The following is a 27593-nucleotide window of genomic DNA, read 5'->3' as shown; positions in this document are numbered from 1 at the left end:
GGTTGGGAAGCTGGTGGCGAATCGGGAGGACGCTGCGTGGACGCTGTGGGTGGGGGTGAAACATGAGTTTGAAAAAAATGAGCCCACGGAACAAAGAATCCGGTCTACAAGTTACCTTGGGTAGGTTAGATACTACAGATACTATAGATACTACAAGTACTACAGTTACTACAGTTACTACATATACTACAAGTACTACAGCTACTACAGATAACGCAAGTACTGATACTACAGCTACTACAGATATTTATGTACTCATAGGTCCGGTACACAATATGTCCCCATACATGACGTACCTACCTTACCTTGTGGCTCTGTTTCGACATGGCAGAATCGGGGAATTACAGCGATCAGGAAAAGGCGCTAGAATACGTTAAATCGCTTATCAGACCTTTCCCAGATTTCCCTTTACCTGGAGTTCTGTTCAGGTGAGTTGGTTTGTATAAATCGGGGCGCGCAGCCCGCTCGTGCAAAACGCGAACCTATCAAAACCGGCTGATCGTGTGCTCGAAAAGTTCTACAGTTCTTTGCAGTGGCGGAAATTTTCCCGTTGTTAAACGTTCGAAAATTCTTTAACTGTGGCGAGACTTCAAGATTGCCTTTGCTAAGAGGTATAACTAATAAGTGGAAATAAATTAATACCGAGAGGGTTGGAAGCTGGCCAGTGAGGGCTGTATGCTATTATCTGCAGTTATAATAGGCATGGCCGGGCTGGCCGAAGTGGGTATGGGGACCGGTATGGGTTATGGCTTTTGAGCCGTTTTGGTTAAAAATTCTAATGAAGTTACTAGTAGAGTTTTTGATTATTTTGTCAGATTATAAAAGAGGGTATGCTTTTCAAAAAGAAACTTCACAGCCAGTATATCCTGTATACTGAGTGTGTATATAATGCATTTCCAATAATCCCCCTCCCCCCAAATGAACCCTTTCCCAATGAAAATGAGATCTCCTGTTAATATCAGACAGAAATCATATACATGTAACTCGACATTCTCAGGGGAATGTCAATAAAAAATTTTTGTTGGCCTTTCAGTAAGTCATGACACCGGAGATTTCTTGTCAGAACTGCTTGTACATGTCAAGACTGCAATATATTCTTATTCTTCTTGAAACACAGATTCAGCAGCCAGAACATTCATTACACAAAACAATGGTCACAGTTCAATCCCAATAACTCGAACCCCCATTTTCTTACTAATTTTACCCTCGATAACTTGAACTCCTGATAATTCAAACCTTTTTTATTTCCCTTGAGCATGAAGGTTTGATCATGTGGTAGAGATAAATGTGCTATGTGAAGCATCATGATATTCGGGATACTTTTATTGTTAGGAAATAAACTTGTTGTCTCCTAATCCGTAATCTAAAGAAATCGGGGAGTTGGAAATTGGAGGTTAAAATTGCAGTGTTTCACTGAGAAAAGCAAATCCAAGGGAATGACTTTTGTTTCAAGTTATTACGAAGAAAGTTAAAGAAATCAAGTGTTCATAAAAATCAAGATTTTGCTGTATTATAGTGTAAGATGTGACCTCAGGTTTGCAGTAAAATTTCTGCCTTTAAAAAAACAATATTATCTTGAATTGATTAAAACCCATCATCAATGAAGTGGCCCATCCTGCAGTGGGACGTAAAGGGTAGCCTTGTGGTTAATGCACTGGACTTCAAATTGAGCAGTCCAGCTTGGAGCGATTACCAGGATCACTGTGTTTTGTTCTTGGACAAGACACTTTACTCTTGCAATGCCTCTATCCCCCCAGGAGTATAATAGGTACCAATGAGTTAGGACAACCTGGCAAATTGCTGAGAAAGTAATTAGCAACCTTCAGATTTGACTACGAGATCGAGTACGAGTACGACTTTGGAATTTCGACACGATTGTATCCCCCAAACTATAACTCTTCCCTGTTGCTGACTAACACATAAACAAACGTTAGGGATAAGATTGGTGTGATAAGTGACTATAGGAGGCACACAAATTTGGTTTTAAAACTCGTACTCGTACTCAATCTCGTACTCGTAGTACAATCTGAAGGTCGCTATTGTTTTGACAGAAATGAGGTTTACAGCAAGGCGCCCAAAAGTGTGACCACTTTTAATTTATTCACATTCTTCCTTGCAAATTTAATTCAATCAAAAGCCGTGGATAGCTTGCAGTTGACTTCTGATTGGATTAAATCTGCACGAAAGAATGTGATAATAAATTAAAAGTGGTCACACTTTTGGGCGCCTTGCTGTAAAACATATAAAAAAGGTTTAAAAGTTGATTATCTCAGTCTGTATAATAGGTATACCTAAAGCTTATTGTGCAGTTTCAGTGTACTGTAGTGGTAAATTTAAGTTAAGTTGCCTGCAGAGACACAATCCATCAGCACACATGATGTACATTCTTTCAACAGTTTGCTTTGCATCATGGGGTAATTTTCAAATATGGCTGTTCTTGACTGTACTATAAGCGGAGAGTAACTTTGTTGATGTGTTTTGGTTTATATTTCTCGTGATAAAAGCAAAACAAGATCAAATAATTGTTGTTTTAACATTAATTTATTGTATGACTGATTTTATGGCAAAGTTAAAACTTAAACCTGATTTATTAAATTAATGAACTTTAGTGTGTAGTAGGCGGCAGATGTTTCGTTGTAGGCGGCAAAATTGCAGGATGCCGGCACATTTTGACTGGGCTGTTACTGTAACTAAACTCCCTATAAAATGCACACCTCTCTAAGACGGAAAGTTGGGGCCAGTCCCGACAGTGTCCATTTTAAAGAGAGTTGACTCTACTAATGAATGTCAAGAACAAATGTTTGAAGTAAGAGAACTAGGCATTGCAATCGTCTAGTCTTAGGCAAAAAATAAAATCAGGTCAAATGTTACAGAAGTAATTCTTTGTCTGTAATATAATTTGGGTGTTTGGGTTTCAAGTTTATACTAGTATCATTATAAGTGGTAAATGTTTCTTTCTTTAGGGACATTTGCCCAGTTTTAAAAGACTGTAATGCTTTGAGAACAGTGACAGATCTTCTAACAGATCATTTACGAAAAAACTTCCCAAAGATTGATGCTATTGTTGGTAAGTGTTAAAACTCTCTTGCATTGTTCATTACTTTTTTTAGTAAATTCTTGCCCTCCTAATTTGCAGTTTTCAGACTTGCAAACAGGAAACTATAATCTTATTGCTGGTATACGTTAACCTTTTTCATGTACCTTCAGTATACTGTCATAGACAGCAGAAATGCAACAAACATTGAAACCTTTACACGACAGGGATACCAACAACACAGGTATACCTATACTGTAGTTCACAGGAATGCCAACAGGAATTGGGTAATCATTCAGTAGTCACAAGTTACACCAAAAGACTCTTAAGAGTCATGGCACTCAATGGTGGATTCCAATAAGGTTAATGAAAGAAAGCCACCTGCATACACTTACTCCACTTCTTAGAAATTAAAAATCCGCTGGCTTATTCAAACAAACTTAACTGGAGTGTGTTAACAAACATCATTGTTTTACTCCGATGAAGGTAGACAGAGGCCTAGGAAAATTTAGTGACAGTTTAACTTCAGATCAGATGAAACTTAACTCAAATAGTCAGTCTTCCAATTGCTACAGTAAGAGTTTATTAGCTAATATATCATTCAGTGTTTATTTTTTTTTTTCTCATCTTGTATTTTGCAGGTCTTGATGCCAGAGGGTTTTTGTTTGGTCCTCTTTTGTCAATGAGTCTTAATGTGCCCTTTCTTCTAGTACGCAAGTCGGGAAAACTACCTGGACCTACAGTCAAGGTTTCATCTACAAAAGAATATGGAAAAGTGAGTATCTGTTTTTTTTTTTTTTTTTTGCTTATGCTGCATTGATGTAAATTGTGTCTATGAAATGATTCATATATAAACTGTGGATGTATATGAAATTGATAAATGATCATCGCAGTGAATTTCCAATTTAAGCAATTGAAATAAAGAAGCCTGAAAAAAAATCCAGGGCTTCAACGGGATTCAAACTCGTGACCTCTGCGATACCAGTGCGACGCTCTACCAACTGACCTATGAAGCTACACATTGGGAGCAAGGTCAATAAATATTGCGAATTCATATTTTCCTGTGAGAGGAGTGGAATGATGTAACATACTGTACATGAATTGATTCATATATGAACGGCGGATGTATATGAATGTGATAAAATGATCATCTCAGATTAGAAGTGCAAGTTTTAATAATAAGGTTTCTTTAAAGGATGTTCTTGAGATGCAAGCAGATGCCATCGAAAAAGGACAAAAAGTTGTCGTACTTGATGACCTTCTAGCAACTGGGGGTGAGTTTAGATACTTTATTATATTTTATTACATGCAACACTACTTTCATAGGTACTACAGAGAAATACATATGTGCTTCTGTATTACATGATGCATTCCCCTTTTAGGTAGCATGGACAAGCAGATGTCACTTGTCACTCTCCAAATAATTATATTATTTTATACTAAAATGCTTAAGTGGATAAAAAAGAATGCTTCATCATAGGCAGCGGAGCCAAGGCGGTAGGTCAAGACACAAATCGTTTTATCAGGATCGTGCTTGGTAGGATAATGTGGTGTTATTAGAACTTTCAGCGAAATTCTTTTCCCTAAAGCGCTATTAGGAGAGGTCCACAATCTGTTAAGATTGTATTTGACAGGCATTGGCGACTTCAGGGCGTACATTTTCTGTCTTCTGGCATCTAAAGAACAACCCAAAAAGTACTATGAAGCACCCTGAACTGCCTAGTTTATTCCCATTGTCACAAAATATCGATTACGGACACACTGGACAATGTTGGAATCTTGAGTATAGTAATGCGCACCTGGGGGGATGTGCTTGGCTTGGAGCACCATGGACCCCCCCCCCCCCCCAAGTTTCAAAACTTTCTGCTGCCTCTGTTTATATCCTTGGTTTATTACTGAGAGCCCCAGTTAGTGGCCAAATGGTGAGTGCACTGGACTCCAGGTCAAGTAGGCTGGGTTTGAGACCTGGTGAGGGTCATTTTGTTGTGTTCTTGGGCCAGAAACTTTACTCTCACAGAGCCTTTCCCCACTCAGTCCTAGGTATAATTAATGGGTACTGGCAAGTTGTTGGGGCAACATGACAGATTTTTTTTTTTAATTAATACTTTATTGACACTCAAAATAATACAAACAGAGTATATAACGGTGTAAAATAACATCAATGTTAGCAAAAATAAACTTAAATACACATAGAACAAGGAAAAAATGATACAACATAGGAAACGATTGAAAAGCGGTCATTTTAAATATACATTAATGTATCGGCTAAAAGGAAAAGAAAAAAAACAAGGAAAAAAAAAACGAGATTCAAGCATATCTAAACGTAAATACTTAACATGACAGAATGCTAGGGAGAAACTAGTGATGGACTAGCATCCCAGCCAGGGGGAGTAGTAATACTAGCTGCTTAATCATGCTACAGAAACTGGAAATAAGTAAAAGTACGGCCTTTTAAGCCCAACTGGCTCATAGCTTGCAGTGTTTAATTATGGTTTCTAGCACTATAACATGGAGTGGTCAGGGGTATTGCTACCCCCTGGATGGGATGCTAAAATATTGCAAGTTACTCCCCCACTCTCCTTCGCAGAGGCCTCTTTAATTTTTTGCCCCTTTGTTTAATGCCTTTTAGTAGAAACTCAGCTGTGTTCTATTGGAAATCCGCGAATCTGATTGGTTCTCCCACTGTTTTCTATTCGTCGATAGAAAACAGTCGCGCGCGCGAGTAGCTTTTTAAGTGGTAAATTTTCTTAATTTTTGTCTTCAAAGTGCACAATATTGTAGGTTTTGGACTGCAATCCTTTAGAGTTTCTACTAAAACAATTAGACTACTCGCCCTCGTTTTCTATGAGCGATAGTCAACTCGGCTGCGCCTCGTTGACTATTTGCTCATAGAAAACTCGGGCTCGTAGTCTAATTGTTAAATGGCAAAAAATTATCATGTCAGTTTGTCACTATCAATATGGCTCATGTAGCTCAGTGACATACTTATACCTGCCAACTCTCACGCCTTAGCCATGAGTATCACGCCTACAAGTTAAAAACTTTGATCTCACGCTAACGAACCAATTTCTCGCGCCTAGTCGAAAAATGCGAGTTATTATAACCATAACCGACACACTTTCCAAGAATAACATTATGCTAACTCAAACCAGTGTGAGGGAAGAAAACTCCATGTAAAATGAGTAACTGATGATACTTTCCCCTGAAATCCCAGAGTTTTAATTTGACAAGAAAAGCATTGCGAACGAGGTCGAGTTTAGCAAAACACCTCAACGTAGTGGGATCGAGATATGTTCGGAACGTCTTCAAAATACTTTGGACGTCTTCGGAAAACTTCGGAAATGGTCGTATCGTCTTCGGAAATCCTGGCACAGGATAAAAAATCTCACGCCTTTCACCCAGAAAAAGTTGGCAGGTATACATACTGTGGGCATTACCCTCAGATGCACGATCCTAACCCAAAATGTACTTTGAATGTAAGAGGAGAGGGACAGGAGGTCTTAACCTCCCTTCTTCCCCTACCTCTTAATCTTGGTTCCCATACCTTTTTCTCCTGCTCCCTGTCCCTTTCTGTAGTACCTTATTATAGGAAATTAACGATACATGTTATTAACGCGAATTTCAAAAATTCGCGTTAATTTTATTACGGGTAACATTTGTTCGTGTTGTTAAAATGCCTCGTTATATTCCTATAATAAGGTAGTTACCTCTTCTTTGTCCCATTTCTTTTACAAAATATAACGTAATTTCAGGGACGGCGGAGCCGGGGGGCTGGGGAGGCTTTAGCCCCCCCCCCCCCCCCCCCAGAATTTCCGAAAAAATAAAGACTTAGTCTTCAAGACTTCAATGGTCAGCCCCCCCCCCCCCCCTCCCACACACTTGAAAAAAATGCTCCGCTGTCCCTGATTTTCTCCACCACCTTAGAAATGCTTCTCCCACCTCCAACTTTTTTACACCTGGGCTTCCACCCTCCTGTCCCCCTCCACTTGAATGAGGAAATAAAATTGAACTTTTGCTTAATTCGTATTGACAGGCACCCTTCAAGCAGCTTGTCAACTGGTGCGTGAGGCTGGTGGAGAGGTGCTGCAATGTGTCCTGATAGTTGAACTGCTGGAACTCAATGGAAGGAGCAAAGTGCCTGCTCCTTGCTTTTCACTAGTGCAGTTTTAGACATTGAGATTAATAACAGATTGATTCATACAGATATGATTACACTATACATTTTGCAAAACTGCAAGACATTCAAAAGATGATTGTTCAAAATGATTGATTAAGTAGGTAAAGAAGGGAAATTGAAAGAATGAATGACAAATCGTGTCAGTTTTTTGTTGTACTACATAAAGTGGTGGTGAGGTGATACATTTTAGTGTGATTAGTCAAAACAAGACCGCCGTTGCATAGGAAATCAACGTTATTGTACATGTGGTACATGCAGTATGAAATTTTATTTTATATATTTTTTACATCATATACACGTACAAACCTGTACAATCCAATGGAAATAGCGTCAATAAAGTTGAAACATTTATTTTCCACGTATTGTTTACTTTTCTTTGTAGGTTCCTTTGCTGAGGCAAAAGTTCATTCTACAGCGGAACCCCGATATAACGATATGCCAAGGGGGCAGTAAAATTATATCGTTATATCGAGGAATCGTTATATCGGGGTTCCGTCCCATACATTTTGCTATTGCCGGGACATAACATATTCATCGTTATATCGGGAATATCGTTAAATCGAAGATCGTTATATCGGGGTTCCACTGTATTATAGTTCAAGTTCATTTTGAACGTTGCTTGATTCTCTAGAGGAGTATTTCATTGCTTATATACTTACACAGACTTTTTTCATTTTTTCTTTTTACATTATATAGTCGATTGGCCTGAGATAACAGTTTTCTGTGCGTTTCCTTTGGTTTTAGTCGTGCAATATGTTATAGCCAATAAAAGCGATCGTATTTTCTCGACGAATCAGATAAAAACTTTACAGCAATTTCGTTTTGAAGACAAAATTCCCCGACTGTAGCTATAAAGCTGATATGTATTTTTTTTTTTTTTTTTACTTTATAGGGTCCCAAAAGGGGATCCTGACTTCACCAAGGGGTTTCACGCACGTGCAGATTAATACTGAGGCGCTATGACCAATCAAAAATCGCCAAAATGTAGATTTTAGTAGAGCTCGAGCGTAGGCTGACAAGGGTCTGGGATCCAGCGAAGTTTAGATCCCAGGTCCTTCGCTTTTGCATGAACCTGATCAACTCGACAAGCGGTTAAGACCCGCTTTAAGACTACGAACACTCCCACTTTTTTCTTAGTCCGTCGAGCGTGAAGCGAAAAAAAAAAAGCTCGAGTGAAAAAATGGCCGTGGGAAATCTTGGGTTCCCACGGCAATTTTTCAGCTCGCGTTTTTTTTTTTCCTTCAGACTCGACGGACAAAACCACTGCTCGTAGGCTACAACGACCGTTTAAACGTTGTTAGCCTGTCTACTTTCTAGCCTGCGTAGGCGTTTTCGTTTTTGAGCGCGCATTTGAAACGCGAAAGGCGCGAGACGGCCACATACGTGCGCAAAACTATACATGCGCCTGCTACGCAGGCTGCTACTTTGCAGTCATTCTTATTTTATTTATAACCTGTAATGTGGCCTAGCTGTTATATATTCTTATATTTTGCCCTGTTTTTTTTTTTTCGAGTCATCACCCATTCCGATCATGCGAAGAATTCGTAGTTTTAAATACTTAAAACTACTTGTTAACAGTTTTCAACTTTACGTGCACTGAGAACAGGCAGCGGCAGCTCAAAGCGAGCTTTGTATGTTCAATCAAAAATTGCGAGGAAATTAAAAAAAGAAATCAGTAATTATGCTGGATGCCCGAACAAAAGAATGAAGTAATAAAATTCAAATTAGAGTCGGCTTTCAAAACTTGGGCCGACACCAATTGACGGCTATAAGAGAATTATTTTCTCGCGCTCATTTTCAAAGCACAAAAAATACTTTTTGGTGTTTGTAGAGCATTTCGTTGAAGGACGGCTAAAATAAACTGTGACTGAAGTGTTGTAGTTTTTATAACGAGCCCTATCACGGAATTTTAGTTTGAGCGGGTAACGATCTTGGCATTTTCTGTCAACCGTGTTTGTTCAGTTAACAAACAACTCTTTTGATCTTTGTTTAAGGCTTTGTCAGTCAATCATAGGCGAACATTAACGTGCACAAAAGATCGACGTGTTAATATATTCGGGCATTGCACTAACAGAGTAAACTTTGGCTTCGATCCGTTTCCGATACATGCATTCTTGAAGCATTAATCACTAAATGTGAAAAGTTGACGATTTCTGAACTGCGCGCCACGAACAGGGCGAAACTTCGGCGCATATCTAAGGTTCTTCCAGGGAGCTGTAGAAACGCGTAAACCCTTTTGTTAGCGTAGTGGAAAGGTTAATTGCTCCAGGCCGAGTTAACCATGAAGTTCGAAGACGTTTACGAGATAAAGGAACTCATTGGGAAAGGCTCATTTGCTGAAGTTAAGAAGTGCGTTAACCGCAAAACATCGCAGCTATTTGCGGTCAAGGAAATTCACTACGAGGATGCAGAACATAGAGAGAAAGTAGAGAATGAATCGGAGGTAGGCACGCTTTTAGTCATTCGTTTTCCCTGTGGGGTTAAAGGTATCGAGTTAAGAGCTGGGATCAGAGGGACGCTTTGAGATTTAATGCTTGATCGCACGGTAAACACGATTAAATTTTGACTTACAATTTAAACTTTGATGGAATGTAAAACATTTAGAGAGTAACTTTCTCTTCGTTACTCTACTGAAATTTTCGCGACAAAGAGATTCTTTATTGATGTAGTTTTCGTATTGCGTTTTGAGGCGTTCCGTTTCGATTCGTTAAACGAACAATTCATTCAGTTCATTAAGTGCCGAGCCTTGCGTTTACCTTAATAATATCTTTGATCCTTTGAAAACATGTTAAGTCTGGTGAACCACTCAGGTTATTTCGAAACAGTTAGTTGCTTGTGACAACAACAATATTTTACACGAGTTTTTAACCAAACGGGGTCTCTAACCTTTTTCAAAGTGGCGACAGAAATGTCCACTTGTGGATTAGAAAAACAAACGAAATATGAGAATATTATGACATCAACTGCACTTCTTTCCATTCCAAAGAAAATGAAACTAAGTTGCGTTTCCGACATGTTTCTCAGTTTTTTTGCGCGAGAGTGGCTTGAGTTTAGGATTATTCCGATCCAGTCGCCGCTTCATCGATCAGTCTCTGTAAATGATGCTTTTTGTTTTTCAGTTTTTCCCTGAAAGTTTGTTTAATTGTCCAAGTTTTAGACAACAAATTACTGTCTAAGGAACAAAAGCATAATTTCATGGCATCGAAGTTAGTCTAATTGCATATATCTAAAGCACAAGTTAGAAAATAGATATGCAGAAATTATGGAAAGTTGACAGGCGCTGCTTAGTAAATTAAAAGGAATTTGGCTTGTTAAAAAAAGTCACGCATTAACAATTTATTGATACTGTTATTCCTAAGATTTCTTTCTGCAAGAATCATTTACCGCAGCGCGCATTTGGATCGAACTTTAGTGTCTTACGTTATAACCAAAATTTAACGGGAAAAAACGTTGGTCTTAGTTTCGATGTTCCCGGCTTGTAAGTTTATTCAGCCCGGTTTGGTATAATATCAAAAAAAAGTATTCAAGTAATTTTTACCAAATTAACACGCCTTAATAGTTCCCAAATTAGTAATTGACACTAATACTTGTTTTATCTGCCGACTTTGAATACTTTGCGATACTTAAACTATTGTTACAAAATTATCACCCGATAAGGAACAATTCTATTACGCACACGGGTCTGTTCTAACGAGATAATCAAGTGTCCCTATTCATTTCAAATCGCGGTCTATGTCCTCTTTTTCCATTTAAATTGCGGTTCAAAGGAACTTTTCTTCGTCCGTTTATTGCGTGGCAGTGTTAACAGTCTATTTTGCGCCAGTGTTATTGGAATGAATATTTCTCTAAAATGGTGAGAGTAATTAAATGACTGTATATAGCTTGATAAGTTCTGAGAATTTATCGCGGTCAGAATTCATATTGGACTTTTCTCACTCACTGTTAGATTTGACAGCTGCTATTCGAAGCTAGTGTCACGGCTAATAATTCTCGCTGTTGGAAATCCGTGAATCTGATTGCTTCTTCCAAACTCGTGCTCGTAGTCTAATTGTAAGAGTCCATTCCATGCACCGTTACAAGTTGGTGTAAAGTTGGCATAAACAGTGTGATTGTAATAAAAGTAGTAGGGTGAACTTTCTTGAAATCAACTCAAGCCGCCCGCCTAAGAGAGGTGGGAGCACGAGCTAAAGTTACAGAGAAACAAGAGAAATAAGGCCAGGACCGGCCAGTCAGCTTACAGTATATATACCCATGTTCAGCTTGCAGCGATGTTCGCTTTAAAGGGACTATGTCACGGATTTTGCCAGAATTTTGAACAGCCAAAATTTTTATTTGTATCACAGAAAACCTTCAAATGATAGTCCATTTTTATTAAAAATTGCTATATTAAAGCACTGAAATTGTTAACGAGCATCTTTGGCTGCGGATGGCTCGGGTGGAAAGGAATAACAACTTGAAAAGTTGGGCTAACGTTTTCAAGTTGTTTCCACGCGTCATCAAAACATCGATATTTATAGTAGTAGGTTGATTATTATCTGCAAATTAAGATTATATCTTTCTTTAGATGTTGATAAATAGTACGTTTTATGGGTTAGTTGCCTACCACTCTTAAATTCAAGAATAGTTTAGACCAAAACACTGCGAAATTCCCCTGACATCGCTCCTTTAAGAAAGTTGACTGTACAGCCAGGTAATACCATAGCAAATCTTCCCCTCGACGATTAATATTTTTAACAAACCTCATACTTCTACTTTGCAGTTATTAGAGCAACTTGATCATATGAGTATAGTTCGGCTTGAGGAAGTATTTTACGCGCAAGGTAAAGTCCTCATGGTTCTTGAATACCTTCCTGGCGGGGACCTCTTCGATGGCCTGGTGTCAAGACCGTTCTACAGTGAAAAGGACGCATGCGCGTGTGCACATCAGATTATCAATGCATTGAACTATCTCTCAGGGAAAGGAATTATACACAGGGTAAGAAAATACTTCCGTGAGGGGCTCCAGTACAAACGTGCCGGGGTGGGGATCATCGGATCGTACTGCGTTTTAAAATGACAATTGATTAGTGCGTAATGGCAGCTTTTTCTTCACGGCTTACCTTGCCAGAGAGGAAAATCGTCGTTATCTCGTAAACGAGTATGGTCTTATCATATTTTTCACTTAATATAGACCAATTTCTATTGCAGATGAATAAATATTCACCTGGAACGAGACCTGATTAGCTAATACTCGTGAAAATATAATTGTGGCCTGGAAAGCACTGCATTCTACAGTGGCAGATCCAAGAAAATTCAAAAACAGGGGGCACCGAAAAAGTCTCGGCGGGAGTGCAACCTTGCCCCATACTCACAACACAACCTTGATTGCACAATAGTGCTCGAAAGACACTCAGTTGGTTACAATGTTTTCTAAAAAAAAATCCATGAAAAAAGGGGCTCGCCCTCCCCCCCCCCCCCCCCTCCAATTATATTCTGCCCATGTTCTAGCTAGGAAAAATGTGACAAAATCTAGTGTAAATTTAATATTTCGCTGGAATGACCTTATGAGCACGGCTTGGCACTTTACAAAAGAGCACAGTTATCGGCCAGCTCATTTTATCTATAACTCTATCCTAGTACACGCTTGTGCTGGTCTGTTTACCAGCATTTTTGACTATTGAACAAAATTGACATTTTATTTCTCGTAGGATTTAAAACCAGAGAATCTGTTGTTGGCAGAAAAACCGACAGTAGACCGTCCACCAATCATTAAACTCACAGATTTTGGAATTGCAAAGTCGATCGAAGGTAACATTTATAATAACAAGATGGATATATATCACAAAAAAAAGCGCGAGTGAGTGGAATTGTCCTTTGAACAGCATGAAAACCGAGCATAGGGTCTATTTATAGAGTTGTCCCGTGATGAAGGATTACTCTCCATACCAAACCACCTTGGGCGAGAGAACTTTTCATACGTTTCTTTTCACAACAAGCTGCGATTCGTTTATGAGAAAATGCAAAGTTTGCTTGGGAGGGGGAAGTGGGTAGACAGTGTTACCCTGGCAGAAGGATCACTCGCTCTGAAGGTAGGCAAGTAGGGTGGCTCACTTACCAGAGGCAAGTCTGGACACATATACAGAGCACGCGTGAAACCGACAGAAACCATGTTTGGCTCAGTTTCTCATATAAACGCTTGGTGAAGGATGGCGCCCGGGAGAGGGTAACCTTCCTACCAGGGACAACTCATTCTCCATATAAACATGTCCTTAGGGACGGACCATTATTTTTTGGAGGGGGGGGGGGGATGAAAAATATTGAAAAAAATTGTTTGCAGGGCCTGGAAAGACAAAACAAATTGTTTGCAAACAAGATATGTATAACAAAAAAATAGTAAGAATTTCGAAAAAAAAAAATGTTTGCAGAGGTGCATAAACTAAAAAAAAAGTTTGCAGAGGAAAATTTTTCATCCCCCCTCCAAGAAAATAATGGTCCGTCCCTTAGTATACGTAAAATAATATTCCGCGCGTTTGCATACTTAAAATAAAAACAATAAATATGACACCGGCAGAGCAGCAACAACCACCAGAAAAAGAAGCTTACAATAAGAAGTGTCCTTGTAGCAATATATTTAAGATTAGAAAGCAAAGAGACTAATGTGAAGTATTAGTCTCTACGTGTTTGTTACGGAGTATTTTAACGTGTCTTATTGTTTCGCGCCTATAAATTTGACTGCACAAGGAAAATAAATAATTTTTATTTTACACCGTAGACGGAAGACAAGTAGTGGAATGTAATGGCAGCGGTTCACCGATGTACTTGGCGCCAGAAACAGTGTTAGAGAGGCCAGTCACCTGCGCCGTAGACATTTGGGCCTGCGGTGTTATCCTTTATCTGTTACTTGTAAGTATTAGGTCGTATAGGACCAGCTGCACTACCATTAAACGTACGTTGCTCAATTTTATGAAATCCTTTACTTTCAAGCTAAAAATTTTATCTACCCGTTTTTTCTCCCCGTAGTTTGTCCTGTTGCTGTGCTTTTCGACTTTTTTGCACAAGCTTCTTGTACGTTTTTTATAACGGTTTAAATGTCCAAGGACTTTTCAGGGGTGTGCCTAGATTAGGTGTACCCAGCCGATCCCAAGCCCGGGTAAAAGGGGAGGGTTGGGCATGGGGCTAACAACCCCATCCCGTAAAAAGTTTATTGTTACCGAAACCAACGCCAGAGTAGCAAACATTGGTGGCGACGAAGATGATGCTAGCCAGGCAACTGGATTGATGATGGAACATACCACCTGACTGTACTCGGGCAGACCAGACGATCACCATACAGAAGGAGTGGCCATGATCATGAGCAGGAAGATGGAGAGGACTCTTATCGAATGGAAACCAGCTGGACCGAGACTTCTCAAGGCCAGGTTCAACTCAAGGTATACCAAACTGACGGTGGTAGTGTGTTATGCACCAACAGAGGATGCAGAGGAGGCAGACAAGGATGCCTTTTACGATCAAGACCGAGTAGTCACAGTAAAAATGGTCGATTCAAACTGATTTGGCATATCTATCGCTGAGATCATCGAGTGAATGTTCTGCTGAAATTGCGTGTAACAACAAAAACAGCAACTACTACTACCACCACCACCAATAACAAAAACGTTAACAACAATAACAAAACCACAATAGCAACAAAAACAATGTTATCCATACTCTCACACGCAAGAAACAACTTTAGATGTTTCTTTTTGTTTCGTTAGGTTGGTTATCCACCATTTTGGAATCAGAGGGTAGAGATGCTACTTTTAAGCATTCTACAAGGAAACTACACGTTTCCCTCTCCATACTGGGACTCAGTGTCCGATTCAGCCAAGGATCTCATCAAGAAAATGGTGAGGATTAACCTTTATACTTTATACAACTTCACGAACGTTTATGCTTGGAAAAGTATTAGTTCAATATCATGTTCTTTTCTGTCTTAAAGAAAAAAGTTGTTTTGTTTCGTCAGAGCACAATTGAAAACTTCTCAATGCTACCTTGAGAAAGAGCTCATAAACATTCATTGTTTACTGTAGCTGTATAGGGAGAGAAAATAACTGTAGTCTCTCAGATGTAAATCTTGTCAAATCAATGAACATCAGCTGCCGTCAAATTCTAATTGGACCTATATAGAGGACCCGAATGAAAACCATCTAGGGCTGATGTGGCTACCCCTCTAAGTATCGTAAATTTTTTTTACATACATATTTGGTTGACCAAAAACAAATTAAAATCGTTGTCTTACACGTGTTCTTACACGAAGGGGCTGCTAGCCTGCGAGAAGGCTCTCTATTTGGGGGCAACGTGAATATTGAACTCTTCGAGAGCGGAAGGCGCGATCCCGCAGTTCAATATTCACGTTGCCCCCGAATAGAGAGCCTGCTCGCAGGCTAATAGTGGGGCAAAGAAAATCGTTTTTTACACCGAAGACCGCGTTAAATCGAGGTTCCACTACAATCTTTTTTCGTTCTATCGTAGCCTGCGAGCAGGCTCTCTATTCGGGGGAAAAGTGAATATTGAACTCCTCGAGCGCCAAAGGCGCGATCCCACGAGCAGGATCGCGCCTTCGGCGCTCGAAGAGTTCAATTCACGTCGCCCCCGAAAAGAGAGCCTGCTCGCAGGCTAAGGGGCTGCAGTCTGTTATTCAAATAGTTATGGCCATAATTAGACCAATCGAATTTACTGTAATTTGCTATTTTGCAGTTGACAGTGAATCCTGATCAAAGAATAACTGCTTCGCAAGCTCTGTGTCACGAATGGATATCTCAAGGAGATTTCATCCCCGCTCTCCACAAGCAAACGACGTTCGTTCGACTCACAGCCTTTAACGCCAGAAGAAAACTTAAGGGGGTAGTGTTGGGGCTTATCGCTAGGAAAAGGTATGGCGGCTAGGTAACTTGTTTCATCTTCATGGCGAGGACAGATCGGGCGTGTGCGTGTGTGTGAGAGAGAGGTGATGGATTGTCTTATCAAAACTCTTTCCTTTGATTCAGTTGTACTTATAGAATATTTAATATACGGTGAAAACTCGCCAGTAAGAACCTAACATTTTAGAACCTGTTAGGATAAAAATTGCAAATTAAAACCCCTTTTTATAAGAACCTATTTAGCTTACAATTTGGAAACATGTTCTTATTTTTTAAAATTGATTTAAAATGTTTACTTTGGGGAAAATACGTTTGGACAAGGCTTTACTGTACATGTATATTATGTCATCAGTGTTCTGAATAATTAGTGCTTCATTTTTATATAAACACTTATGTGGTATGCAAATTTTACACAAGGAACAGACCGAGCCGTACCACTAGCTAAAAGATCTATTTGCAAAATGTAAATTTTTCTTTAGAACTTAAATAGACTTAATTTGTTTCAACTACCATTTATGTAAGAACCTGTTAAGGCTAACCTGGAAAAATTAGGTTCTTACTCGCAGCTTTTACTGTATTTAATATACACCGTAGAATTCCGGTTATAAGCCCTGGGCTTATACAACTTCGTAAGGGGTTTAGGGTGGGCTTATAAGCGGAGGGGCTTATATCTGGGAGGGCTTATAAGCGGAATGAAAAAACGTTTCAAAACAAGCCTCGGGAGTGTTAATCGAAATACGGTTTTGAGTTAAAAACGCATAATAAAGCAACATTTAGCCCTACTTATAACAGTCATCTGGAAGAGGGAGGCTTATATCCGGGTGGGGGCTTATAATCGGATGTATTTTTTTGTTTCCAGGATGATGGGCTTATAAGCGGGGGGGCTTATAACCGGAAGTTTACGGTATTTTAACCGCTTTTTGCAGGCTAACCTTCACACCCAGCAAGAATGTAGTTCGTTTGACGCGTAAAGACTCCTACACACCTGACCCAGAACTGGAACATGAAGTGCGAGAAATTTTGTCGCACAAAGAACAAGAACTCCAAAAGATTGACGAAGATGTTAATGAACACGACAACGATTTAGCCAAATCACCGAAGGAATATCATCTCAATGACTTACTGAAACCGAGAAGATCTCGAGCTTTCAGGAGCTCAGTGAAAATTAAAGTAAAGCCTGGAGAAGCAAGGGATAGAGACAGTGGGCAAAAACATGCCTGATAAAGATAATTAGTTCTTATAGTCGATAAAAGCTAAAGTATTTTTATTCTTGGAAAATCCCGGTGTTGGCCGGCGGGCTCTCGGGGACTGGATCAAAGCCTTATACGCGGGTCTTTTCAGTTCATTATCCTCTTGACGACCATGCACAAGTCGTGAAAAAACTACGTTGCATCATAGATTGCTGCCTTATATCCATGATGTCAATAATTGAAATCGTTACTTAGAAATACCTAATCTTGTTTCCAGAATCTGGGAAGGAGATTAGAAAACACCAGCAGTAAAATGCTTTGGAGTGGTGTACCGTGAAATATTCCACAAGTCACTATTCCACGGCGTTAACGAAAGTGTGCATATATACAAAGTGTATTTAAGTTACGAGGGGATATTCACGGCATACCACGAAAAAAAATTGCATAACCTTTTTTCATCTAATGCGACTTTCAATGTTTTTCTGGAAAGAAGCATGAGTAAGAGTTTAAAAGTATCAGTATTGTCTCAAATCTTTTTTCCCAGATGCGACCGAGGTTAATTTCTGTCTAAGATATTTCTTTGACGAAAATTAAAGTATATTTAACTCAAATGTTTGACGGAGTGTGCAGTTTTCAAAACAAAACACCTATTTGGTGTAAATTACAAATTTGAGCCAATTACATTTTTACATCACTGGCAACCAGGCGCCAAAAAATTGAAACTGTACTGATGAAATTCTCAGAACTTGTCGTTTCATTTACTAGTAAACAGCTACAGAGAGGCGTATGAAGGAACATAGAATGAAGGCCTATACTACTCAGCAAAAGCTATTCTCCGCCCCCGTTCCTCTCCCCCCCCCCCCCACACAACACACACACACCAGGAAATTGTAAAAATGCCAGTAGACATTTAAATTATTTACCGTATTAGATTTTTGAACCTTGAGAGTGGGCGCTTATTAATTTTCACCATTTTAAGAAAGAAGTACGTTTATTTTGCGAGAAAACAATATATGAATTTTAACTATTCATTGAAAGTTTCTGTAAAATACTAAGAAAACTCGGTCTTCTGGGTAGTCTCGGGTAGTCTCTTAGTAATAGTTAGTCATTTTCAATCTCAATTTCAATAATAGTCTATACTCCTCTTGTGTCCTCCTTTTATGTGGGGTGGGGTGGGCGCTTATTCGAGGCTGGGCGCTTATTAACTTTTCCTACCTACAGAGTGGGCGCTTATTCGAGGTTGAGCGCTTAACCGAATAAATACGGTAAATTACGTTATGACATACAAGTGGAAAGAAATATCAATCCCCATGGACTCGGTGGTCTCATGCCACTAAATCCTTCTTAGAAATGTTGACTGTGATAATACTCTCTTTAAACATAGGCAAGAAAACTGTTAATCCCGGGCTGTTAATACCAGACGGGTAAATAAGAAAGGAGGGAAAAAAGTGTAACTAGCTAGACTTGATAACTCGCCCCAAGTTTGACACGACTGAGCAACACCAGATGAGAGAAGACTTGTGACGACCTTTTACTCAAACTTGTCTCCAGGATCATCCGAGCATCTTCTCCTGGCACAGGGAAGAAAGATCAGTGGTCAAGGGGAACGTGGACTCTGGAAACGAGATTGATGCAGATTTGCATCATGCTGACGTCACAGCGGAAATAAAACTTTGACTTGTTACCTTTAAAAGTTTTCTTTTAAGTCACCATTAATGCCTATTAGCCCTTGCCAAGAGAGGATCATGTACTCTCTTGCTCTTGCTTGGCGGTTTCCCTTCAAAAAATATCAGCACTTCTCGCATGACGGACACCAGTAATAACCGCTGATCACTTCGCTATTACGAGATGTTTATGCTAAGTTTGCCTCGCCATTGTGTTTGATCGGCGAAGTAAATCAAACACTACTTAATATTGCAATGTTATGTGCGGTTTGACACATTCTTATTGATTTAGCTTGCTTTGACGACTGAACGCGCGATCAAACAAAGCTCAAACGATTGCACAGCTTGAGTCAACTAAAACAATTAGCAATCCGAAACAGCAGTGTGTCCTCAGCCGTCCAATAGATAGAAGAGTCCTATATCTTTAATCAATTTGCTCAAAACATTGTTTACTTTTACGGGTCTAAACCTCTTCTGACTATTTTAATCAGCTTCTCGATCGACCGATGAAGTTCATTTGAGACCGGCATATACTATGCTGAACTGACTTTAAAGTTAAGTAAAAAAAAATTAACTGGAAAACACCGGGCAAGTTATGGAATTTGTATGCCAATATGATGTCAGGGAAATTTTGGGTCAAGGATCTTTCAGCGAAGTCAAGAGATGTATCGATAAAAGGACAAGACAAGCATTCGCTGTAAAGGAAATGAGTTATAATACTGAAGAACAGAGAGAAAGAATTGAACAAGAAATAGAGGTGAGTCCGATCTTTTTGATAAACTCTAAGATACACACTGCAAGCTTTATGTGGTACGAAGCCATAGAAGCGACACCAGGCAAGAGGCATACTGGAAGAAGAAGCCGGCAAATGTGACCAATCGTGAGGCCTCTATGATTTACGGCGTATCGAGAAAAGAAGGCAAGTTTGTAACGAAGTACCAAAGTTTTGGAGCCTTTGTATATTCGTTGCCTCCATCTTGTTTTAGATCAGATCAAAAATTGGTAGATTTTTTCTTGTGGTCCATAATTTATTGTGCGTTAGTATTTATTGACACTTCAGTGAAGTTTTATTTATTCATATCGACTTCAGTTCGTTGATATTATTGGTTATCAGTTTATACAATGTATAATTCCGCCACCTTGCAGTAAATGTTGTGATGTCTGACTCAGGATCGCTTAGATTATTCAATGGCGGTAAGACCTTTGAATTGTGTACACCATTTTAAGAAGTTAATGATTTAAGAAACTGGCTTTAAACAAAAGGCTTTGATAAAGACGCATAGAGGCGGATATTTGTGACGACATCTTATACTTAAGAACAATAGTTCAGGGGCAATTAATGCATAGCTCCGCTAAACCACGCACAGAACAGGAAAGACTGAATAACTTTACGTAAGAACGTGAATTTCTGCATAACCTGTGTTTATAATTTATATGCAAAGTCTCAAACATGAATCATTCTTACAATGCATTCACTGAGTGAAGTCACAGAAGTTCATGTGCAGAAAAATTGAGCGAAACGAGGAAGTGGCGAAATAAAGTTTGTTTAGTTTAGTTGTTGAAACTTAAGATTACACAAAGTCGAAAATATGTCTAGTGAACCGTTGTTAATTAAAAATGATTTTAATTATTGAAAACAGTTTTTGTACACGGAACGTGACGAGCATTTAAATGTTAGAAAAAGCTTTGGTCGATTGGCACGATTTTAATTTATGAGGTGAGAAGATGACAGCACACAAAAGAACGTTAAAATTGTTGCTCGGTTGACGGGTTATATTTTACTGTGGAAGATTACTAACTGATCGATAACCGAGAAGATTAACTTGGATTAAGATAAACTGTGCTCAACTGACAGAGTACTAAAACCTGAGTAAATAAATATAGATCGAATTGATATGACCTTATAGGCAAATATAGCAAAAAAATACTCGTAACTACAAGTGAAAAATGTCGCAATGGCAAGCTAGCGCTGGAAAGGTTGTAAGAAGTTTTTAAAGCAGAAATGTTTCAATTTTTTTTTTGAACAACCTTATACAGAAGATTGGACCAAAGCAAACCTGATAACTTTCAAAAGTCGCTGGAAAAAATCACTTTATTTAGCCAATTTATTACTCAACACTCATTTAAATTTTCCCTTATTAGCTGATTTTGCAGACCAGATATGCTCTCCTTATTTGATGAGGATCACGGTCAGCCTGTATTTCAAAACTGAACGTAGAATGTGAAATATGAAACTAAAAATTTTTTTTTACTTGTTTTATTTTGTTTTTCTCTGCCCATCACTGATCATGTTCAGTTTGCCGTCAGGAAATTTAGGGCGCGTTTGTTACCCACAATTCTGAAATAAGAATGGTTGGTACAAAATGCCAGCAATAACTCGGATTGCCTGCATTAGAAAACGCCCATGTAGTCGAGATGATAGATGATATGCACGGACCTGGCACAGGGGAAAAAAGCGTAACAATAATGACGGACAACAAATAGGCTGCCATTGCAGCCATTAAAACAGCAATTTTTCTACTACATTTATAGGAGGAGGAAAGTATGGAGACTGTAATGGATCTGCCGAATGTTCTGGCGAATGTTGTGGCATTGCTATTCTCAAAGGATCCTTCGAATCACGGGCTAGCTATTCCGTTCGCCATCTTGGATTTGCATTCGCAACATTCTGTCCATTCTGCCCCTGGGGGGTCCCCCTGGGGCAAAATGGATGGAATGACGTTTTGTCCATTCCGGAATGGGAATGCAGAATAGAAAAACGCCGCGCATTTCACATTCTGGCCATTCTCACTCCAGAATTGTGAATAAAAAAAACACGTCCTTAATATACTCGTCATATTTCCAGCCTTAATTTCAACTGATTAGTTTATATTTTAATCATTAAGTTTAATTCTTTTTCAGATTTTACAAGAAATGAATCATCACAACATTCTTAAGCTTCATCATTCCTACCCCGCTTTTGATAAATATTACCTTGTTATGGAACTTGCGTGTGGCGGAGAGCTCTTCGAGGACCTGGTATCTAGAAATTCCTTCTCTGAGAGCACGGCGCGCGAGGTGATGCTGCAGTTATTTAGCGCTGTGCAGTATATACACGGGCTCAGGATTGTACACAGAGTGAGTTCATTATGTTATTTTTAAGGGAGGTACACATGAAGAGACGCGATGCCCCGATGGTTAATGCGCGGGACTCCGATATAGCGGTCCGGGTTCGAGCCCTGGCTGGGGTCATTGTGTTGTGTTCTTAGACAAGACACGTTACTCTCACAGTGCCTCTCTTCACCCAGGTGTATAACAAGGTTCCGGCGAATTAATGCCAGGGGGTAACTCTGTGACGGACTAGCATCACATCCGGGGGGGAGTAGCAATACTCCTAGTCGCTTAATGCTACAGAAACCGGGATAAGCTCTGGCGGTATGGGCGCTTGGTCCGATGCAGACTTGACCTTTAAATAAATAAATGAATATAATGAATAAGTAAAGCAACAACACTGATGTAGTAGTGACAAAATCAGTGACTGCTCGCACGAGGCTAGCGGACATGTAGCAGGAACATGTGGCTATAGTAACCTATCCTCTCGTGTGTGCTGATACTTTTCAGCTCGCGCAACACGAGTTGTCGCTCCAACACCTCTCTGGTACATGTCCTCTGCCTTGGACAGATAGAGGATATGACATGGTTGCGCGGAGATATGAAATTTATCTTTGAGTGTTCAAATCGATATCTCACGAGTGAGCGCAATTCTGTTTATTATATAAACCTACTAATTACGATGGTTTTGACGATTTTCCGAAGATTGCCGATCATTTTCCTAAGATTTTCAAAGATTTGCAAAATGTTGTCCGAAGGTCGTACGAATGATTCCGAACGTTTCCCGAACCTTTTTCAAAAATTTCCGAAGATTGCCGAAGATTTCCGAGGAAGATCCGAAGATGTTTCGATTTAATATCGATTTACTTTGGCTCCTTCAGCATTGAAACAGGGCAAACTTGTCAGAAAATGTTTCGAAATCGATATCTTCACATGTGAAAATAACATGTTATTTTCACGTGTGAAGATATGATTTTTTCGCGCGAAAGATTTCCTGGTATTTCACTGATGTTTATATAATAATACATGATTTTGTCCCTGCTACATGACACTGCAACGCGTCCCTTCCGGAATTTTCCCTGTAATGACCACAGCAGTCCTAGAGTATAAATAACTGGTAAATTTTTTCGTTTGCAGAATATCAGACCTGAAAAACTCATTATTGCCTGGAGGTCAGTGGAGAACAACCACCACTTTCCTCCACTGAAACTCAGCGGATTTGGTTTGGCTAAAAAATTACCAGGTACAGTGAAAAAAAAATGTTGAAGTGAAGGCCAAGCCTTTTTGGTAAAGAAACACACGATATGATCGACATTTAAGCGTAGCCATCCCTCTATACTAAAATTAGGTCAATCGGGGCCGAGCAGTTGGGAGCGAGCAGTTGAGCTGCAGTGTTCGCGCGGCCAAGAACTAAAATTTAGCGAGTACAGGTGATTTTATCTCTGGCGCTCAATGTCGATTTCTGCAACATAAACATTGAAAGGACGATCACTGATATCTCATTCCCTGTTCAAGAGGCATTGAAAGCCCCTTAAAAGGACAGTCTTTCCTTCCCTTTTCTATACTCTGACTTGTGAAGTTTCTATCTTTCGAATACCCTTAGCATGAAAAATGCACATAAAGGACGAAGGATAACCCGAATAAGTTCGCTTCGCAGATGTCTTACAAACTCTAACATCGAGATAAAAGTACGCGAGAAAACAACGAAACTATGTTTCTATACGAACAATAAAGATCGAGTTCCACTTCTGAATAAATCACATGTTGTTTACAAATTTAAATGCCCTGGCTGCCAATCAGCGTACATCGGCAAAACGGACAGAACTCTTTTCGTCCGAACACATGAACACGCAATCTCTGACAAAGAGAGCGCAATTTACAAACACCTACGAACGTGTAACCATTTACTTTTCATTCGTGATTTGTGTAATTTACCGGATAATTTAAACACTGAGATTGCTCCACCTTCTATCAGTAATGACAAAGAATATTTCACCCATGTTGTCCGTGATGATACAACGGTATTAGAATATAGACTGTGATCACAACTGGAATCTTCTTCTATACAAAGAGGCTTATTATATCAAACGCCTAGCACCTTCCCTGAACAATGGACTAAAATCCAGCAGAGAACTCTATCTATTCTCCTGAGTAAACTTATTGTTCCCGTCTCCTCACTCACAGTATTTAAGATCTAGCTTGTATGTTAATTTTATTAGTCTGATGATGGTATAGCTTATACCGAAATATAACAATCTATTTATCAAGATCCTAATTTGTTGTCTGAATTGTTGGACACAATGAACTTATTCGGGTTATCCTTCGTCCTTTATGTCCTGAAACTGTCATCTGGTACTGGGTTTTAAAAAGGCACATCCCGGGGCTTCCCTCCCCTGGTTACAAGACTAAGAAACTAGTTCATGTTGGATCAAAACACGAGTATACTGCCTGTTCTCCTGTCATAACAGTAACCATTAGGCCACCGCCCCTCCCACTAGGTTTAACGCATTTGAATAAAAAAGAAGTGTAAATACTTTATGAATTTCATTTTGGTATTTAAATATTTTTTCTTCAGAACAGTCAGACATCATTTCTTGTCCAATTGAGGGGTCTCCGCTCTATCTTGCTCCTGAAACTGTCACAAGACAACCCATTGGCAGAGAAGTGGACATTTGGGCGTGCGCTGTAATATTCTATACTTTATTGGTAGGTCTTCGAATTACAGTATTTTCCAATGGTGCAGCAGCTCTCGCGAGCTTGTAATTGTACTGGTCCTCTACTGTATGTGTGTAGCAGTGGCTATATAAATTTTGGGGCTTGAGACGTTGTCAGTTCGTGTTGTTTGTTCTCTTGTTCTCTCGAAGTGTAGCGAACAGTTCATTCTTTCATTTTACATTTAAATTTAATTGTAATCTAGCTAACGGTCACTTCTGAAGATGCATATTGAAGCATACAAGACGTTAAGCCGGTGTTTAAAATCAACTTAGGTGAATAACTCATTAAAATCTTATGTTAGGCTACGAATACAGCCACAGCCACCTTCTATCGCTAGCGGCCGGTTGGTGTTTCGCAAAATGCAAACTGGAAGGGGACTGGGTTATACTTGCTCTGGAGTCCCTTACCTTGCAAATATATTGTTTAAAAATCAAGCGTAAATCATCAAGGAGATAGGCTGGTGAATGCTATCATGGAAATCAGCAGTCATCCCTAAGTTTTTTCTTATTTCTTTCTTAGGCCGGCTATCCTCCCTTCTGGAGCACGAATCGAGAGGAACTTTTCGGACTCATTGCACGTGGAAAGTACAGTTTCGCAGATGAAGAATGGAAATCTATATCTGAAGGAGCCAAGCGGCTAATAAAAAGCATGGTAAGGGATTACGGGATAGAAGATATTCAGCATTTCATCTTTGTCTCTGGGATCCAAAAATCCGTGCTCAACACCATCTTCTTTTATTTTTCAAATTGCGCTACCCTTTACTATTGCATTCATGTTCCAAGTATCTTTAGTTAGTACAGTCTAGCCTCAATTCCTTTCACCTAACCTTTTAAATGACTGGCCGATGCGGAGGGAGAGCGTACATCCCAAGCATGAAAGGCAATGAAAGGGCGGGAAGTGTAGGTGGATGCGCATGCGTTGGGGGCGGGAGGGGAGGCATTCTCGTACCTCGAGTCTTCGTCCCTTCTGCGCAGGCTCGTTTCCTGACCGCTGGTCAAAGGGAACGAAGACCCTGGGTACGAGGATGGAGGGGAGGATGGATGGTTGGAGCTACTCCCATGGCTCCCATATGGAATCAACGAACGCTTCTCATTTAACTTATATTAACTAGTATTTTATTGCTATTTTTCCTCCATTGGCACAACTTTCTATCTACAAGAGCTACTACGATAAGTCGGCTAAAACTCAAAAAGACAACTTTGCAAATTTTCTAGGGCGGCTTATTGGTTCCCTTTTTAACTTCATATCAAATATATAATTATAGTTGTTGTTGTTGTTGTCACTGCTGTTGTTGTTGTTGTCGTTTTTCTGCAGTGTTTGATTTGTCGCCGACGCGGCAAACAGTTTCTTTCTTTCGTTTTAGTAACCCGCACTTGCACTTTCTGTTGCAGTTCATGGTTGATAGAAATGAACGGATAACAGCGACGGAACTTGTTAAAGATCCGTGGACCCAGAACAGAAAGTTATCTACCGCACATAGGAAAGGAACTTTGGATCATCTGAATGCTTTTAACGCTAAAAGAAAACTCCGAGGAGCTGTTTATACGATTTTTGCCATGAAGCGAATGATGGAAAACCCAGATGAACCTTTAGCTTTGATGAACGGCGTAAAATCGTAAAATTCATAACTCACAGTGAATAAGTAATTACTTCCAGTCACTATAAAATCGTACTTTTCTCTTTTTGTATATTTGTAAATCTTGAAAATCCATAGAACAATATCAGTTATATTTATTGTAAGAATGTTACTTTTATTTATCGGTATTAGTATATTTTAATGATCTGTTCTATCACAGAAAATGGTTCATAGACATTTTTAGTTAATACTGATTTGTTAGCAAGTCGCACTTCGGTTATGTCGAATGTAATTCAAGTCCCAGAATACTAATTAAAATCGCTTTAAATTAGCGCATATGTTGGAAGCAGTCGAAATTAATTCAAGAAACATCATTCCACGCCACTTAATGAAACATTTAAATTATACCAAAATCAACTTACTGATTAGCCTCAGAATTCTGATCGGTTTTATTTTTTCTTGTACACAGCATTCCATTTCACTTAATTTCCTAGGAATTATAACTTTTTTATTCAGTATAATATGTAAAGGTGAACGACTTTAGATACTTTAGAAAGAGAAGTGTTGCTGTAAAAAGGGTTGAAAAAATAATTTGAAATAATTGTTTGTCACATTTGAAGCCGTCGGGCAAGAAATAACTTTGTTGGTCGGAGTTAAGTTCAAGGAACTTTTTATCAGAGAAAGATGTTGATCATTAGATGGTCTATTTATACACTGAGCAATGCCCTTTTCGGTTTGGCCAGCCCTTACTTGGGTCTCACTGAAAGGAACTAAATGTTTCTCGATCGGAAAGGTCGCACCAAAACGGATCAAAAACACGATTACAAAATAGAAATAAGAATCGATGGCAAAGAACGTGGTTATTCAGTGATAACTAAGAATTTTATTATGGTACTAGTATGGGAGAGAATAAGATATCTATAAAAAATAAGAATAAAATAAATGGTAAAAGTATAAATTGAAGTTGCGTTTTTGACTTGCTTTAAGTTCGTGCTAAGCGGCTGGCTGTATTATTCTTGAGAAAAAAACAGCCAAGAATTAAATATGGTATGGGAAAAATATGTACCTTGTTCTCACTAATTTTCGCGCGGACTTAATTTCGCGGAAATTTGAGAGCCGAATTTCGCGAGTATAAATTTTCGCGATTGCAAAAAAAAAATAGAAAAAAAGTGTATTAAATTTCGCGATTTTATCAGTGTTTTATGGACCAGTCGTCAAGGACAAAGGAACCACTGGAAATACACAAAGGTCTGGCTCATTGTAACTAC

General features: G+C 39.2%; 3 protein-coding genes across 3 annotated transcripts; all 3 read left to right on the top strand.

Annotated features, from left to right (window-relative positions):
- Nucleotides 1-307: 307 nt before the first annotated feature.
- LOC144649502 (adenine phosphoribosyltransferase-like) lies at nucleotides 308-7567 on the top strand. The gene is made up of 5 exons (XM_078509008.1): nucleotides 308-428; nucleotides 2964-3067; nucleotides 3676-3809; nucleotides 4230-4308; nucleotides 7068-7567. Exons 1-5 carry the CDS (start codon nucleotides 325-327, stop codon nucleotides 7202-7204), a joined length of 558 nt encoding a protein of 185 aa, XP_078365134.1. The 5' UTR covers nucleotides 308-324; the 3' UTR covers nucleotides 7205-7567.
- Nucleotides 7568-9249: 1682 nt separating this feature from the next.
- Nucleotides 9250-17830, top strand: LOC144652217 (calcium/calmodulin-dependent protein kinase type II delta chain-like). The gene is made up of 7 exons (XM_078512228.1): nucleotides 9250-9654; nucleotides 11971-12186; nucleotides 12899-12998; nucleotides 13963-14093; nucleotides 14945-15076; nucleotides 15927-16102; nucleotides 17017-17830. The coding sequence occupies exons 1-7, from the start codon at nucleotides 9493-9495 to the stop codon at nucleotides 17309-17311; spliced, it is 1212 nt and encodes a 403-aa protein (XP_078368354.1). The 5' UTR covers nucleotides 9250-9492; the 3' UTR covers nucleotides 17312-17830.
- A 1332-nt stretch (nucleotides 17831-19162) lies between these two features.
- On the top strand, nucleotides 19163-27343 carry LOC144649527 (calcium/calmodulin-dependent protein kinase type II alpha chain-like). Its single transcript, XM_078509038.1, has 6 exons — nucleotides 19163-19701; nucleotides 21846-22061; nucleotides 23172-23277; nucleotides 24610-24740; nucleotides 25269-25400; nucleotides 26141-27343. The coding sequence occupies exons 1-6, from the start codon at nucleotides 19540-19542 to the stop codon at nucleotides 26366-26368; spliced, it is 975 nt and encodes a 324-aa protein (XP_078365164.1). The 5' UTR covers nucleotides 19163-19539; the 3' UTR covers nucleotides 26369-27343.
- The last annotated feature ends 250 nt before the right edge of the window (nucleotides 27344-27593 follow it).

This window comes from Oculina patagonica, chromosome 4, assembly GCF_052425735.1.
Source record: "Oculina patagonica isolate OP01 chromosome 4, crgOcupat, whole genome shotgun sequence".
Taxonomy (NCBI): Eukaryota; Metazoa; Cnidaria; class Anthozoa; order Scleractinia; family Oculinidae; genus Oculina; species Oculina patagonica.
Note: the sequence above shows the minus strand (reverse complement) of the source record. Positions and strands in the feature narration are given on the sequence as shown.